The sequence below is a fragment of the Schistocerca piceifrons genome, chromosome 11 (genome assembly GCF_021461385.2).
Source record: "Schistocerca piceifrons isolate TAMUIC-IGC-003096 chromosome 11, iqSchPice1.1, whole genome shotgun sequence".
Classification (NCBI taxonomy): domain Eukaryota; kingdom Metazoa; phylum Arthropoda; class Insecta; order Orthoptera; family Acrididae; genus Schistocerca; species Schistocerca piceifrons.
In genome coordinates this window covers 46,185,463-46,202,428 of record NC_060148.1, presented here as the reverse complement: position 1 = coordinate 46,202,428, position 16,966 = coordinate 46,185,463, and the positions used below count along the sequence as shown (strand labels likewise).

Sequence of the window (16,966 nt, the reverse complement as noted above, 5' to 3'; positions counted from 1 at the left end):
AAAACAGAAATTGGAGGAAACAGATAATTAAAATAAGTATTAAGTGTTTTTAAATTTAAAAAAAATCTCAAGAGATAGAACGAACAGATCAGAAAAATAAATAAAATAAAACGGAACTGGAAACAGCCACACTTAAACCAAACTCCGCACTGTCATGACGTCGCACACAACACCCTTACGTCACGGGTCAAAGCCGACGCGTGGGATCGGACGCTTCTGTCGACCCAAGGAGTGTTACAGTTTTAACTATGGAATGTTTGCAATGCTCTTTAACCAGTAGATTTTCACATTACCACTCTAAATATTTGGTAACTCATAAATTACTTAAATGTTAGTATAATCACAGAATTAAACTGTGTGGGCTCAAATATGACACTTCTGTAACACACAACATATGCCTACGGATTTGGTGCTCTTAAAATAAGTAATTATAGCAGAATGTCACTGTCAGCTTCTGACAAATTTAAACATGCTAAAGCTACTGTTAGAGCTCACTTCTTGATTCAGTATTTCTGAGAACAGCAGGATTTGAAGTTGCCAGTGTGTGGCCATCAACATTCTACGGATAATTCTCTCCTCATTGAACTTGTTTTGAAAATATATTGTTCATTTCTTTCTTCATCAAAGTGCTGTAGTTAATTTGTGTTTTTGTAGCTAGATCAAAACACTTGTGACCCTGTAAAGATGTCTTTGCTCTGAATCATTCATCTTGAAAGTTTATCTAGCAGCAGTGAAAACACAAATGTATACCCATGCTAGACAATGTCACGTTATGAAAGTAGCCTTTACAGGTTTTTGTTAGTGTCAACTGCCAAAGTCTGGGTCAAGTAGGACCTTCCTCCCCCCCCTCCCAAAGGAAGAAAACCTTTGTACTTTCAATGTCTCACTTACCTTTCTTTCTATGGTGTGTGTAGTGTCTTGCTCATATTCAGGATGTTAATTCTTCTAGTGGTACTGTAGGTCTAGCATTGATCTCAAAATGTAAGCAGTTGGTAAAGGTAGGTCATCGTAGATTTAGCACACATGCCTTTGGTGTTCGTCGTCTTATCACTTCTTTTTGGAACAACTACAGAAGTGACGACTACAATGTACTTTCATATCATGTGTTACATCTATATTGTAAATGTATCTGTTTTCCCATTAGCTCAAAGCTGTGTGATTGAGCAGTTGCTGTTCCAGCTTTTCATGTGAGGTTGTATCTGAACTGGTCCAACGGTGAAAAGCAAAACTCAGTTGCCGACAACTCAGGTGCCTCAGTTACATTTTCCAAAGAATAGAGAAAGTAAAATCAAACACAGAAAATGTCAGGATAGAATAATGGTATACAAAGGGTACATTTGTACTCAACACATTGAGGAGGCCTTTGGTTGCAGGTAGGTAGAATCAATTGACCGCTAAATATTTAAGCTTTTGGACAAAGTCATTCATATGAAGTACAGAACACTAGAGCATGAATACATCTAATGCAAGCAGAAATCTGTTGGCGTGACTGGTGGCATAAAGAGGTGCTGTGGGGTGGGAAGTGAGGGATAGCAGGGTAGGGGTGGAGGTGATGCTGTGCTGCCTGTGGGATTGGTCAAGGACATAGGGTGACAGAATAGGGCTTCCAGGTGCAGTGAGGGCAGGCTGTATGGGGGGTGGGGGGAGTTGTGGGGTAGGTGTATGCACTGCTCAGTGCTAGAATGAGAGCAGGGTAGGGAATAGGTGGGGCGGAGCATACAGACTAGTGAACATTGAAGGTATGGGGGGTTATGGGGATGAGTGATATGTTGTAGGAAGAGTTTCCATTTTGCACAATTTAGAAAGTGCTATCACCCTCTATGATCACATCCCCCAACACACATGACTTTGTCACTGAACAGTACCTTCCCCAGTGTCTGACTGTCTCCTAACCTACAGCCCATTTCTGGTCGTCATGTTCAACTACATTCTCACAGACAATTACTTCTCTGTTGAAGGGATGGCCTACAAACAAATCTGCAGTACATCAAAGACCAACTGTATGTCACCATGTTCTGCAAATTTATTCATGGCCCACCTCGAGGATTCCTTACTAATCACCCAGAATCACAAACCGTTCACCAGATCAAGATTCGTTGATGACATTTTGTGATCTTATTGGTTTGTTTATTGAACCTGATCTGATTAAGTCCATCAGACCCTCTATTAAATTGGGCCATGGTTTCCCTTTTTATAGCATATTTTTCTGAAACTAAGTTTTAATATGGAAAATAGTATTACAATGACAGTGTCTGAAGTAACAGTGTCAGTGAATAATACTATGAACTAAAAGTTAATACTGGCAGTATTTTTACTACTGGAGTTGCTGCCACTAGTGGTTCTGGTAGTGGTGGTGATGAAAGAATTTGTAGGTGTGCAAGGTAGACTTTTTTCTGATGCAGTGTGTTACGGGGAAGGGAAATGTAAGGAGACTCCACCAGCTAAGAATATTGGGAAACAATGTGGTTTGAAGGAAATACTAAGGGTCACACTGAGGCGTGCATAGCCTAAAATTTCCTTTACAGCCTTCTCCCAGAAACGGAATCCCATGCCTTGCCTTGTCAGTCACAAATACAGAAGCGTCTGATTCCACCCATCTGGTTTGACCCATGCCGTCACAAATATGGCGGAAACGACCATACACTAAGACTCCAATATGGCGCCTATGATGTCATTACATAAACATGACCACTAACACGAAAATACAATTAAAAACCAACACACACGTTCCACAAAAACTTAAGGAAACTAACGGGACAAGTGTGGGAAAGTGGGGGTTTTTGGGTGGGGACAAAGTAAATACAAACAAATTTAGACACACACCACCATACTAAGCCACACAAAACGACAAAAAAAAAGACGGCACAAAACTACTCAAATTCCACTAAACACAATATACAGTGGAAACGGACACTTCGCTTGATCTACATAGCTCAACAGCAGCTCCCGATCCCACGAATTGGAATTGAACATTTCCCTTCACCTCTTATCTTTAAGACGCCTCCACATACAGCCATCCCTGATCAGAGATGCCAGAAGTTTAGTAAGCCGCGTTTCTTCACAACACACTGAACACTTAGACTTCATCCAAAAATCTGAATAGTTGAAGAAATTTTATTAGAGACAACGCACTGTCCCCCATCATCGCCGACAACCGAAAACTGTTGCCCCTGCCAGTCATATCCATCACTCGTCGGCTGATACTCGTATCCGAGTTTTCATTTCTCTCCTGAGATTTCCTTTGTCACGGTTCAGGTGTGGAAGTGTCGTTGATGGCTTAGCAATCCAATCCTAGCGTGGAACAGGTGGCCACAGACATTACAGCTGATGGAAGGTGGAGGACGTGGCTGAGCCTGGAGGAGTTTACGTCTCTGGCGTTTGTCATTCTCCATTCTTCGACGTTCCAGCTCAAAGTTTTGAAGAGCATTTGAGGTAACTGAGCGCCAGCGACTTCGGTCTTCTGCTATTGTGGACCAGTTACTCGGATCGATGTTAAAGTTTTTCAGATTTTTCTTGTACTGATCCTTATAACGTTTGAGAGGGGCACCTCGTGGCCTTTTACCTGTGCTTACTTCGCTGTACAGCATTTGGCGTGGAAGTCTGTCATTTTTCATCCGCTGGACATGTCCGACCCACCTGAGTTGATGCCCAATGATAAGAGCTTCCATGCTACGCATTTTTGCTTTCTCTAGAACAGCCGTGTTGGATATGAAGTCATCCCATTTCAGGTTCATGATATATCTTAGCTTCTGTTGGTTGAAGCGTTCTAGTTTCTTCAGATCGCAGCGATACAACGTCCAGGTTTCGCAACCATATAGCAGGGTGGAAATGACTACAGCTTTGTACACCATCAGTTTGGTATACAGTGTTAGGTCTTTATTCAGGAAGACACGCTTTGTAAGACGACCAAATGCTACATGTGCAGCACGTACTCTATTCTCCACATCTTTTCCACATGAGCAGTTGGATGACAGTATGCTTCCCAGGTAGAGGAAATGGTCCACTTGTTCCAGGAGTGTATCATAGATGGATATGCTGAAGTCAGGAACGGAGGAGCCAGGAGTTGGCTGCGCCATCACCTTTGTCTTTGAAATATTGATGGAGAGACCAAATCGTTCGTACGCCCTGCTGAAGGAATCAACTGACAGCTGCAGCTCTGTCACACGAGTGGTACTGGTGAACCTTTTTGAATGGAGTCTGGACTGGTTGAATAATCCTCCATCAAACCTGTACTTTAGTTCTATTCCTGCATTGTTTACGGTTGTCTCGTAAAGCATAGCTGCCAGATACAATGCAAATAATGTAGGTGCAAGAACGCATCCTTGTTTAAGCCCACTTGTTATTGGGAATTCACCAGTCATTTCATTCTGGCAGAGGACCTGTCCAGTCATATCAACGTGGAAAGCTTCAATCAGGTCAACAAAATGTTCAGGGCAGCCGAAGCGTTTTAAGACCATCCACATGGCTTCTCTGGGAACTGTATCAAAGGCCTTTTCTAGATCGTAGAAAACAAGTAGTAAAGGCTTTTGCTGTTCTCTGCACTTCTCCTGTAGTTGTCGTGCACAGAAGATCATGTCAATTGTCCCTCTTGAAGGTCGAAACCCGTATTGAGACTCAGGTAGTATAGTCTCTGAAAGTGTCTGGAGGCGATTTAAAAGGATTCTTGCAAAAATTTTTCCAGTGACAGAGAGTAGAGATATTCCCCGGTAGTTACCACAGACGCTTCTGTCGCCCTTTTTGAAGATGGTGACAATTGTGGAGTTCTTCAAGTCAGCTGGTACCTTGCGGGTTTCCCACATTAATATAATAAGTGAGAAGAGTCTAGTTTTTAGAGGCAAGCCGCCACCCTCAATAAGCTCCATCGGGATGCTGTCAGGTCCAGGAGCCTTCCCAGGTTTCACACTCATTGAGTGCCTTGCAAAATTCTTGAAAAGTTGGAGGATCAGCCAGCCAGGGTTTTGGAGGGTGCTGTGGGACATTTTTGAGAAAATCTCCAGCGGCAGTAGAAGGGCTGTTTAACAGTGAGCTGAAGTGCTCTTTCCAACGATTTAAGATGTCCTGACTTTCAGTAAGAATGGTGGAGTTGTCAGCAGCTTTAAGTGCTCCTGATGATGAGCGGATAGTTCCATACAGCTCTTTAATACCAGCATAAAAGCCACGCAGGTTCCTTGAATCAGAAAGATTTTGGAGTTCTGTGGCTTTCTGTTGCCACCATTTGTTCTTGATTACTCGTATTTCACTTTGACATTTCTGCTTGAGTTCTAGAAAGTGTGCTTTCTTTTCTGCGCAGGATGGATCTTGAGCAAGGGATAGGTAAGCATCCCGCTTTGCATTGATGATGGCTTGGATTTCTCCGTGGTTGTCATCAAACCAGTCACTTCTCTTCCGTGCACTACAACCAACAACATTCTCAGCAGTTTCTTTGATGTTCTTTAATGTGGTCCATTCTTGTTCGACGTCATCTGTGGTTGCTGGAGCTTTGTTAAGTTGTTCGGACAGTATGTCTTGGAAGTGTGAGCGAACATTTTTGTTGTTCAGGTTGCTTATGTTGAATTTTCTGCGTGGTGGGTTTGAAAAGTGGGATCGTGGCTTGCGATACTTTGGTACTCTCAAACTGCTGACTAAAAGTCTATGGTCCGTCCAGCACTCATCGATGTTTAGTGCTGCTTTTGTGATGAGAATGTCTTTCTTGTCACGCTGTCGCGTAATGACGTAGTCTATAAGATGCCAATGTTTGGAGCGTGGGTGCATCCATGTGGTCTTATAGCGGTTACGCAAACGGAATTGGGTATTGGAGATGAAAAGCTCGTGCTCAGCACATAGACCAAGAAGTAGCAACCCATTTGCATTGCAGTTTCCCACCCCTTGTTTACCCATGACATCTCTCCAAAAACGGTTGTCCCTTCCCACTCTGGCATTGAAATCACCAAGTAAAATTAATTTATCTTGAATGGGTATATTAGAGAGAGTACTGTTCAGTTGGTGGTAGAACTGATTCTTTGTGTCTTCATCACTGTCTAAAGTAGGAGCATATGCAGAGACGAAGGTGATGAATCTGTCTGAACCAAAGGGTACTCTAAGAGTCATCAGTCTTTCATTAATTGAGACAGATGTAAGTCGAAGATCTTTCACTATTTTCGTTTTTACGGCAAATCCTGCACCATGGATGCGTGGTTCTCCTGCATCCTTTCCCTTCCAGAAGATGGTGTACCCTGAACGTACCTCACTAATGTGTCCCTCACCTGAGAGTCTTGTCTCACTCAAGGCAGCTATGTCTATATCTAGACGGGCTAGTTCTTGGGTGATAAGAGCGGTTCTTCTCTCTGGTCTGTAATTGTTCACGTCCAGGAGGGTCCTGACATTCCATGTCCCTATTGTCATAATCATTTCATTCTTCTTTTGTTTACGTCCGCAGTATAAGGAGTGACCTACTGGGTGCGGATTCCCAGCCCGGTTCAAGTGTGACTTCCGATGTTTAGCCCACATTTTCTAGGGCCTTCCCCATTCAGGGTGGGCAGCGGTCATCCTAAATAGGCCTGCCCAGTCGCAGATGCAGGACCGGATTCCCGAGTAGTCACACGGGTTCTCAGGAAGGCGACCATCACACACCTGCCGCCAGTGTGCAGGTCCAGACTAGTAGCTTCCAGCCTCACTCGGAGCCTGCTACCATCGTCCTTATCCCATCGCCATTGGTCTTCAGAGAAAATGACAGGAGAAATTGCCATTTGCGTGAATTTCTTTAAGGTGGATTACAGCTTGCGAGGAAGTGACCCACACACTATAATTCTGGAACAATTCATCACGGCACATATGTATGTGACATGTGACTTCAGGTACCAGAACTGCAACGAACTGCCGCGAGCTCAATGATGGCTGAGCGGCGCCTTTACAGCCAGTTCGTCTGGCATGACCTCTTCCGCCTCCACGATCTTTGAGAACCTGGGATATAAGATTCTTCTTCCGCTCGCTTCGCCGTTGGGTCGGAGGGTAGATAATAGATACTAGAGAGGAAAGTGAAAGACACCCTTGGGCCTCGGAAACCTAATACCGTTGGGGTCGAAGAAACCAAGAGTTGGCCGAGGGGGGCCGGATAGGAAAGGAAACAGGAGAAGCCTGACACAAGTAAGTGGAAGTAATGCCAGGCTTAGCTAAGGGCCCGTGTGGTTGCCACCCACATACTCCCAAGACTTCCGATGTTTAGCCCACATTTTCTAGGGCCTTCCCCATTCAGGGTGGGCAGCGGTCATCCTAAATAGGCCTGCCCAGTCCATCACTACCAAAGGCATAAAAAAAGAAGTTTACCAAAACTCACACACACCAATAAAAAAAAAGTAATATTGACATGACAAAACCAAAATTGTTAACTCCCTGAAAAATATTCCGCTGAAAGCACAGTCACTACCAATACCACACACGTGCAATGCTACCACGCAAATGAACATCATACGCCACGTAACACGCTACCCATAAACACACCACCAGAGAGAACCACCAACCGCAACAATACACCACCTATAAACACGCCACACATGCAAACTAAACCAAAAACATCACCTAACACACAACACATGAACACACCACCAGAGAGCACCACCGATCGCATCAAAACACCTACAAATGCGCCACTCTCATAAACTAAATTCCACACTGCCATGATATCACACACCACAATAGCCTTAAGTCACGGGTCAAAGCCGACGGGTGGAGTCGGAAGCTTTGGTCGACTCCCATCTCCCACATACTCCTAGAGTAGCACTCCCCTTGCAAGTCAGTACTACCCATGACTGAAGTACTGAATCACATTTTCTGCCGAGATTTACCCTACCTCTCATGCCTTGAAATGAGGAATAATCTCTCCACCCTTCCCACAGTTGTGTTTTGTCTCCAATTGGACTGATGAAATATTCTTGCCCATCGCTACTCCAGTCCTGCTTCCAACCTCTTGCCTCATGTCTCATATCCCTGAAACAGAGCTACATGCAGGACATGCATGTTTCCTGCAGCCCTCTCAGACATCTCCAACACAAAGGCAGCGCTACTTGTCAAAGGAACCTTGTGATTGGCAACTACCCGCCTGCAGCCACTGTGCTGTATCCTACATAGGCATAACTAAATTGCTCTGTCTGCAGGAGTGACCACTGCCAAAGTATGGCCAAGAAAGCTGGACCACCCACTTGCTGAAAGTACCCCCAGCATGATGGGGTTCACTTCAGTGACTGCTTCACACCTGGCTCCAACTGGATTCTATCTTCTAACACAACATATTATTTCCTGTAACCCCTCTAGACTCAGCCTATGCTAGTCCATGTCCTCTACACATATCCCTTTTCCCTGCTCTAACTTCACCCCCCCCCCCCCCCCCCCACACACACACACACACACACACACACACACACACACACACACACACACACACACTCTCTCTCTTTCCTCCCAGTGCAATTACTATTTTTCCTTCCTCAATTTCTCTCCTCCCCTTCCCCTCCCCCTCCCACAGTACAGCTTCCCAAAACTACCTTTAGCAACTCATACTGTCTCTGCCACATCCTTGCATGCTACCACAGAGAACACATTATCTTCCCCCCACCCCTCCCACTTTTACACTGCTATCCCTCTCTTGCTGCCCTGCACCTCCTCATATTTCACAACCCACCCTAACAGATGGTTGCTCATACCAAAAGCAGATGGTCATTCCCAGTTCCTGGAGGCAGTGGCCATGTGTGTGTTGTGGTCCTGTGAATGTGTTCTCTATTTCAGAAGGGCTTTGTCCAGAACCTCAATTTTTTAATACTGTTTCATTGTATTTGTCTGCAAGTCAGTATAAAAAGTATACATGCCAAATTTCATGTTAATGGGAAAGTGAACTGGAAAAAACACACCAACCAATTCTGCAAGAAAAGTCCTCAAGATTGTTCTACCTCGTGTGTAAACTGAGAGGAGTGTTTGGTTCAGATATGTGTTAATTCCCCTGATATCAGTAACATAAAAAAAGGTCCGTGTGATATGCTAGGTGGAACATATGGTGCTGTCTGTATTTTGTTTACCAGGCTTAGAATACTAATAGTTTTTGATATCTCTGAATCTGCTGTTGGCATCAGGGAGAGTGTTAAAGAATGTGTTCCCAGAAAGCAGTTTACAAACAAGATACTGTAAGTAATGCAAAAATCCACATCCCAAGTCATAGGCTAGCAAGAACAGGAAACTCTCAGCAAGTGAATGGCCTCAAAAATCTTACTTATTATTCCCTCCCTGCTTCATCCACATCATTTTAATATTTCAAAATAAAACTGTGTGATTGGCTGATAGGAAATTCATGTTGCAATTAGTTGTACTGTATGGGTATTGTTGATTTTAATATTAAAGATTCTAGTTGTACCCACGGATTTCATTACACTATTGTTTTTTTATATGATGTGCATTTCGTATAAAATAGTTAATGATAAGTAAATAAAGATTATGGAAGTAGAAAATATGATTGAAAATAGCAGCATAGGAAAATGAAGTGCAAGATACTAATAAATTTTCAAACATGTTGTCACTGATCATTCATATAACTTTTCAATCATTACCATTGAAATGCACCTTACTGTCACTGAGAAGGCCACTCTCTGAAAAGAATGAGTCATTTATTCTTTAGAAGTGTCATAGACGTTACAATATGTGATACTTCTTTGTAATATATCTAAAATTGTCTTGTTAAAAGAACTCCTTGCAGATATTTTTTTACTATTCACCACAGGTTCAGTTACGCACATCCACCATGAAAGTAAAAGAAGAATTGGATGAGCAAGTGAACCAACAGGTAAGTCTAGAATTTGTGTGACTGTATGAAATTAAGCAGTGTTATGTTATGGCTCAGTTTTGGTGAATATAATATAGATTGACTTGATGCACTTGTCCACATTAGTCTACCCTCTACAAACCTCTTCATCTCTGATGACTGTCACCTACTACATCCATTCGAACTTTCTTCGTGTCTTCATGCCAGTCTCCCTCTACACTTTTTACCCTCACATATCCCTCCATTACCAAATTGACTATCCCTAGATGCCTCAGAATTTTTGCTGTTAACAGGTCCCTTGTGTTAGTGAAATTGGTCCCTATGTTCCTCCCTCATTTGTTTCGTCCACCCATCAAATCTTCAGCATTCTTATGTAGCACATTTCAGATGCTTCCATTCTCATCTTGTCTGAATTGCCTATCATTTATGTTTGACTTCCATACAGGGCTGCACTGCAAATATCTTCTGAAAATACTTACTAACACTTAAATTTACATTAGATGTGAACAGTCCTCTTTATTAGGCACATGTTCCTTGATATTCCTAGTCTTCACTTTATTTCTTTCTTACTTCAGCCATTGTCAGTTACTTTGGTGCCCAAATAGCAAAAGTTGTCTGCTACTTTTAGTGTGTCATTTTCTAGTTGAAACTCAACATTGACTGATCTATTTCAGCTAGATTCTATTGCTTTTATTGATGTTTGTCGTACAATCTCTTCTAGTAATACTATACAATTTTACTCTTCCAGCTTACCTCCCATACATCCCTTCATTGACAATTTCAAGATGCTGGTTTTGTTGATAGAATTACATTGTCATTGGTAAACACACAGTTTCCTTTACCTTCCAGATTTCCTTCATGTCTTCCTTGTACAGAGTGCATATCAGATGTAGGCTACAAGCCTGTCTCATTTCCTACGCAATGCTTCCCTTTCATGTCTTTCAGCTCTTACAACTGGAGTCTGGTTTCTGTGGAAGTTGCAAACAAACTTGGGCTCCCTGTCTATTCTGCTGCTGTCCAAATTCCAAAGAGTGCAGTCAACTCCACATTCTCAAAAGCATTTCAGTAAATCTGCAAAATCTGTAAACACAATTTTCTTTCTTTAACTCGTCTAAGGTAAGCCATAGTATCAGTATTGCCTTGTGTTACATGTTCCTGGTACCCAAAGTGATCTTACTTAGGGTTAACCCTCTAAAAGCTTTTCCATTCTTGCAAGCATGATATATCAATCTGATGGTCTGGTCCGATAGTATTCACACCTGTTAGCACCTGCCTTTCTTCGAATTTGAATGATTACATTCTGGTTGATGTATAACTTTGTCAGCTATCTCGTATCTTGCACAAAAGTGGAATAATTTTGTCATGGATGGCTTTCCCAAGTATCCCAGTAATTCTGAGGGAATGTCATCAACTGCAATTGCCTTGTTAAGACTTTGCTCTTTCAGTGTTGTATCAAATTCTGGCCATATCATAATATCTCCAGTCTTGTCTACAACTACTTCCTTTCCCCACTCTGGAGCAAGTTTGTTCCCCTTTGCCTTACAACCATTCTTGTTTAGCCATATTGCATGTTCTGTTAACATCATTCCAGTAATGTCTGTATTCCCTTTTGTCTGCTTAAGTAGCCACATGTTTGTATTTTCTCTTCTCATCAGTTAAATTCAGCATCTCATGAGTTGTTAAGGTATTCATACTAGGCCTTACTTTTTACCTATGTTTCCTCCTGCCTTCACTGTTTCATCTCAAAGCTGCCTATTCATCAGCCAGTGTATAATTACCCTCTATTTATCACTTGTTGCCTAATGCTCATTTTCAAACTATCAGTGATTTTTGGTTCATTCAACTTACCCAAATCCCATGTACTTAAATTCTACTTTTACCATTTCAACAACATTACTCTGCAGTTAATAAAAACAACTCTAGCCAGAGTCCACATCTATCACTGGAAATGTTTTGTAGTTTACAATCCTGTTTTGAAACCTTCGTTTTTGACATTACATAATCTGCTTGAAACCTTTTGATTTCTCCATGTTATTCCACATACACAAGCTTCTTTCATGATACTTGAAACAAGTGTTTGCAGTGACTAATTCATGCAATGTGCAAAATTCTACCAGGCAGCATCCCTCTTTCAGTCATTTATGCCTTTGGATGTTCTCTTAACTATTGTGCATCTTGTTCCTACTATTGAATTTCATTACCTTCTAGAAATGGCTTTCTTCTCCCTTAGCTATTGAATAATTACTCATCAAACTTTTTCCTATTCCATTCTTCTGCTGGTCTGGTTGCCATACAAATTTCTACCACTGTTGTATTTCCTTCGTGCCTATTTCAGCTATGGTAATTCATTTACATTGCTGTTGATAATAGCTTACTCGTGTTTCTATTTTCTTGCTAATTACTAAGGCTCTCCCTGCATGACTCCTGTTTGATTTTTTGTAGATAATCCTGTACTGACCTGACCGGAAGTCTTGTCCTTTCTGCCACTGCACTTCAGCTCTTACTACAACTGAATACAACCTATCAATTTTTCCTTTTTAAAGTCTCCAACCTTCCTAGGCTGTTGTTGTTGTTGTCGTCGTCGTCATCAGTTCAGAGACTGGTTTCGTGCAGCTCTCCATACTACCCTATCCTCGGCAAGCTTCTTCATCTCAAAGTACGTACTGCACTCTACATCTTTCTGAATCTGCATAGTGTATTCATCTGTTGGTCTCTCTCTTTTTTACCCTCCACACAGCCCTCCTATACTAAATGGGGGATCCATTGATGCCTCAGAACATGTCCTACCAACAGATACCTTCTTCTAGTCAAGTTGCGCCACAAATTCCTCATCTCCCTGATTCTATTCAGTACCTCCTCATTAGTTACATGATTTACCTATCTAATCTTCACCATTTTCCGTAGCACCACATTTCAAAAGCTTCTGTTCTCTTACACACACACACACACACACACACACACACACACACACACACACACACACACACACACACACACACACACACACACACACGCAGGGAGCTGGGACCACACTGCCAAGCTGTGCTCTCAGCTCTCTGAGACTGCGTGCGAGTGAGTGTCTACTGCTGACAAAGGCCTTAATGGCCGAAAGCCTTAATTGTGTGAATCTTTTTATTGTGCCTATTGTGACTCAGCATCACTACTGTATCATGAGTAGCAACTTTCCTTCTCTGGTATTGTTACATTCCATCCTGGATTTTCCATTGTTTGGTGTTTGCTTCTATTCTCATTTTGTTTAAACTGTTTGTCATCCATTTTGTCCACTTCCATACAAGACTACATTCCAAACAAATACTTACAGAAAAGACTTCCCAACACTTAAATCTATACTCGATGTTAACAAATTTGTCTTCTCGAGAAAAGCTTTACTTGCCATTGCCACCCTACATTTTATATCCTGTGTACATTGACCATCATCAGTTATTTTGCTCCCCAAATAGGAAAACTCATATACTACTTTGTGTCTCATTTCCTAATATAAATCTCTCGGCATCACTGATTTAATTAGACTACATTCCATTATCCTCATTTTGGTTTTGTTGATGTTCATCTTATATTCTCCTTTCAAGACACAGTTCCTTCTGTTCAACTGTTCTTCCAGGTACTTCACTGTCTCTGACATAATTAAAATGTCGTCAGCAAACCTCAAAGTTCTTATTTCTTCTCCATGGATTTTAATTTCTGCTCTGAATTTTTCTTTTGTTTTCCTCACTGCTTGCTCAGTATACAGATTCAATACCATCAGGGATAGGCTACAACCCTGTATCACACCCTTCCCAACTGCTCTTTCCCTTTCATGCCCCTCGACTCTTTATAACTGCCATCTGGTTACTGTACAAATTGTTAATAGCCTTTCGTTCCCTGTGTTTGATCCCTGCAACATTCAGAATTTGAGAGAGAGTAATCAAGTTAAAATTGTCAAAAGGTTTCTTCAAGTCTGCAAATGCTAGAAATATAGGTTTGCCTTTCCTTAATCTGTGTTGTAAGACAAGTTGTAGGGTCAGTATTGCCTCACGTTTTCAAACATTTCTATGGAATCCAAACTGATTTTTCCCAAGGTCAGCTTCTACCAGTTTTTCCATTCATCTGTAATGTATTCATGTTAGTATTTTGCACCCATGACTTACCAAACTAATAGTTTGGTTATTTTCATGTCTGTCAACACCTTCTTTCTTTGTGATTGGAATTATTATATTCTTCTTGAAGTCTGAGGGTATTTCACCTATCTCCCACATCCTACCCACCACATGGCAGAGGTCTGTCAGGGCTGGCCTTTCGAAGGCTATCAGTAGTTGTAATGCAATGTTGTATACTTTCAGGGCCTTGTTTCGACTCGGGTCTCTCACTGCTTTGTCAAATTTATCATGCAGTGTCATTTCTCCCATTTCATCTTCATCTACATCCTGTTCTATTTGCATGATATAGCCCTCCAGTATATCACCCTTCTATAGACCCTCTATATAATTCTTCCACCTTTCTGCTTTCTCTTCTTCGCTTAGAACTGGTTTTCCATCTGAGCTCTTGATATTCATCCAAGTGCTCCTCTTTTCTCTAAAGGTCTCTTTAATTTTCCTGTAGGCAATATCTATCTTACCCCTAGTGATATACGCTTATCCTACTACGATAAGTAATACTCCACACTCAGACATATAGACTGCCTGGCCTGCTTTTCCTGATAATATCCTCCTGAATGGACTCTGTCTGGAGATCTGAATGGGGGACTATTTTACCTCCTGAATATTTTGCCTAAGATAATTTCTTGCAGTAGAGCTGTATGCTCTTGAGAAGAAAAACAGAGAGCTACAGTTCGTTTTGCTTTCAGCCATTTGCATTATTGGCACAGGAAGTTGGTTAATGCTACAAGGCCAGGTCAGTTGATAATCCAGACCATTGCTCCTGCAACTGCTGAAAAGTATTTTGCCCCTCTTGAGGATCCATGTCTAAGTTTGATATCTCCTCAGATAATACTTATTTGTGTTTGCACCTAACACTGTTTTCAGTGTTGTTGACATGCAAGCAACCCTGCCTTAGCAGTGTCCATGGTTCATTTGGGGTGGGGACTGTGGACTATTGTTTAAAGTGCTGTCTTTGAGCAGCATGTATATGTGTAGAATTACTTCATTATCTATATGAAGATAAATAACAATTCTGTGAGACTGCATTGATACACATACAAACCAGCAGATGAAAACTGTTGCTAGGTCTCAGATTTGAGGCTGTAACTCCTAGTTTCAGGATCAGTTACTTAAACAATTAGCCTAACCAAGCATGCCTCCACCAAGGGGATTTCACTTGTGTGTCCTCATAGATTTTTGTCTTAGGTTCAGGATTTGAAGGTCAGTGGCCAGTCAATTATTTGGTAAAGCAGTAAGATACCATTCTCCATAAAAGTAGAAACAAGAAATGCATTTGGCACTTGGGTGATTTGTGAGTGCTGGCAAGTGTAAAAAATGTATTGTATAGTTGTCTGTAGCTGAGTGCATAGGATAATATTATAATAATCATAAAATTGGTGGTTCAGATCTCACTAAGTGCTACCAATTCTTTTAGTTTTACTTAAATTCCATATGTAAAACAACTGGTAATTTTAATTCATGCTGAGTCATACTTTTCTAATAGTTATTTTTAGTTAAGTTACATAAAAATGCGAGTTTTGTTAAAAAATTACATTTTGGTATAAAAATGGAGAGCATAAAATTGAAAATAAATAAATCTCGCGTGAATGTATCAAAATTTTTGTTTTAATATGTCGGATGATGAAAAAATATGTAATTTTTACCAAACCATTACAATTCAGTACTTGTTAAATTTGCAGTTTGTTAGTAGACATGGAAGTTTTTAAAAAGTAGTAGTTCCTACTAGGAGATTCGAACCAGCAACTTTTTCATTAAGGCACTTTTATGCTATTCTTCCAATTACCAGCAATTGTGTTAATAAATAGGAAATGTTTTGTAGTAGGCAGCACTCAGAAGTCTTCTGATCTTCAAAGTCAAATTTTTTTAGTTTGGTTGCTGCCTAGTGCTGGTTTAGGAAATTGATGTTCCAGCACTAAACTCCAAATACTGTAAATCTGAAGGAAATTGAAGAGGATGATCTGCAAGATACCCTTTTCAGTCAAGTTATTATTGTCGCAGGAATGTGTCCATAATTGTTAAGGGGGCGGCCCATAAAATGCAAGAAATCCAGGTTTAACTTATCAGCGCAGCCAAAATAAATTTTTACATCTGTTGTTAGACAAATCTCTAATATTAGACAATCACTAGACCACTATGTGAATGTTTCTGATTAGCTTAAATCACCCGGTATTCAAAATTGTATTTGCTGATTGCTTTCAGCAGAACAGTGAGTGAATAGAGCAGTCAATTTTACTTGATCAATGACTGTAGGATTCATTTTCATTCATGCAGAGGAACTGTTTTCTTTCCAAAATCATATAGGAGAACAAAATTATCTGATGTTTAGGTCTTTAGCTCCAAATATGTTCGCTGTGCCTCTTCTTACAACCTGAAATTACGTGTGCATTTTTCTATTCCCATGAAACACCACTGTTCCATAAAATAACAGTTCCATTGCCAGAGGTGATCCTGCAACATCCACTTGTTTTATTTCATCTGACGGCTGCCCCTTCAGGTCTAGTGGTCAATTGTGTAGAAAAAGTTTGGTTTTTCCTTCTCCCTCCTGTCCCCACTTTAGTCAATTATGTATGTCATTTTAGTATCTGTGCTGTAGTAAGAAATGTGAAATGCATTTTTATGTTCTTTAGTGGAGAAACTTTCTAAGGCAAAGCATTGTAATTATGTCTTTTCTGTTACTGTCTTCTGTTTTACTACCATCTGCATCATTGTCAACTATCAACTGTAGAGATGTCTTTGATCCCTTTTCTAACATTTTTGTTCAGAAGTTCTGGGGTTTTCATTTTTTGTTTCATGTTTTGCAAGATATGATGTTGCTTATAAATTAATGGAAGGCTTCTTATATAAGCTGTCTTGGTGGTTCTCGTATGTTCAACTTTTGGTTGGCCATGGGGATTCAGGGGATTTAGCTTCATTTGAATTTGCTGTTCAGATATCTGCTGTCATGTAACTATGTAATGTTGTTAACATTTGCAGGTCCTCACTGTATTCCACAACATTCCCCATGCTGGGTGTATTGGCTGTTATGTCA

At 41.0% G+C, this 16,966-nt stretch overlaps 1 protein-coding gene across 7 annotated transcripts in view; it reads left to right on the top strand.

Moving 5' to 3' along the window:
• Positions 1-16,966, top strand: part of LOC124720321 — a 33,624-nt gene that overhangs the window by 3,477 nt on the left and 13,181 nt on the right. For 4 of the 7 annotated variants that reach the window (XM_047245629.1, XM_047245628.1, XM_047245627.1 and 1 more), the window contains one exon: positions 9,740-9,802. The exons of the other annotated variants lie outside the window; for them this stretch is intronic. In XM_047245629.1, coding sequence (XP_047101585.1) covers positions 9,740-9,802 — 63 coding nt within the window. The remainder of the gene's footprint in view (positions 1-9,739; positions 9,803-16,966) is intronic. 7 annotated transcript variants of the gene reach the window in all.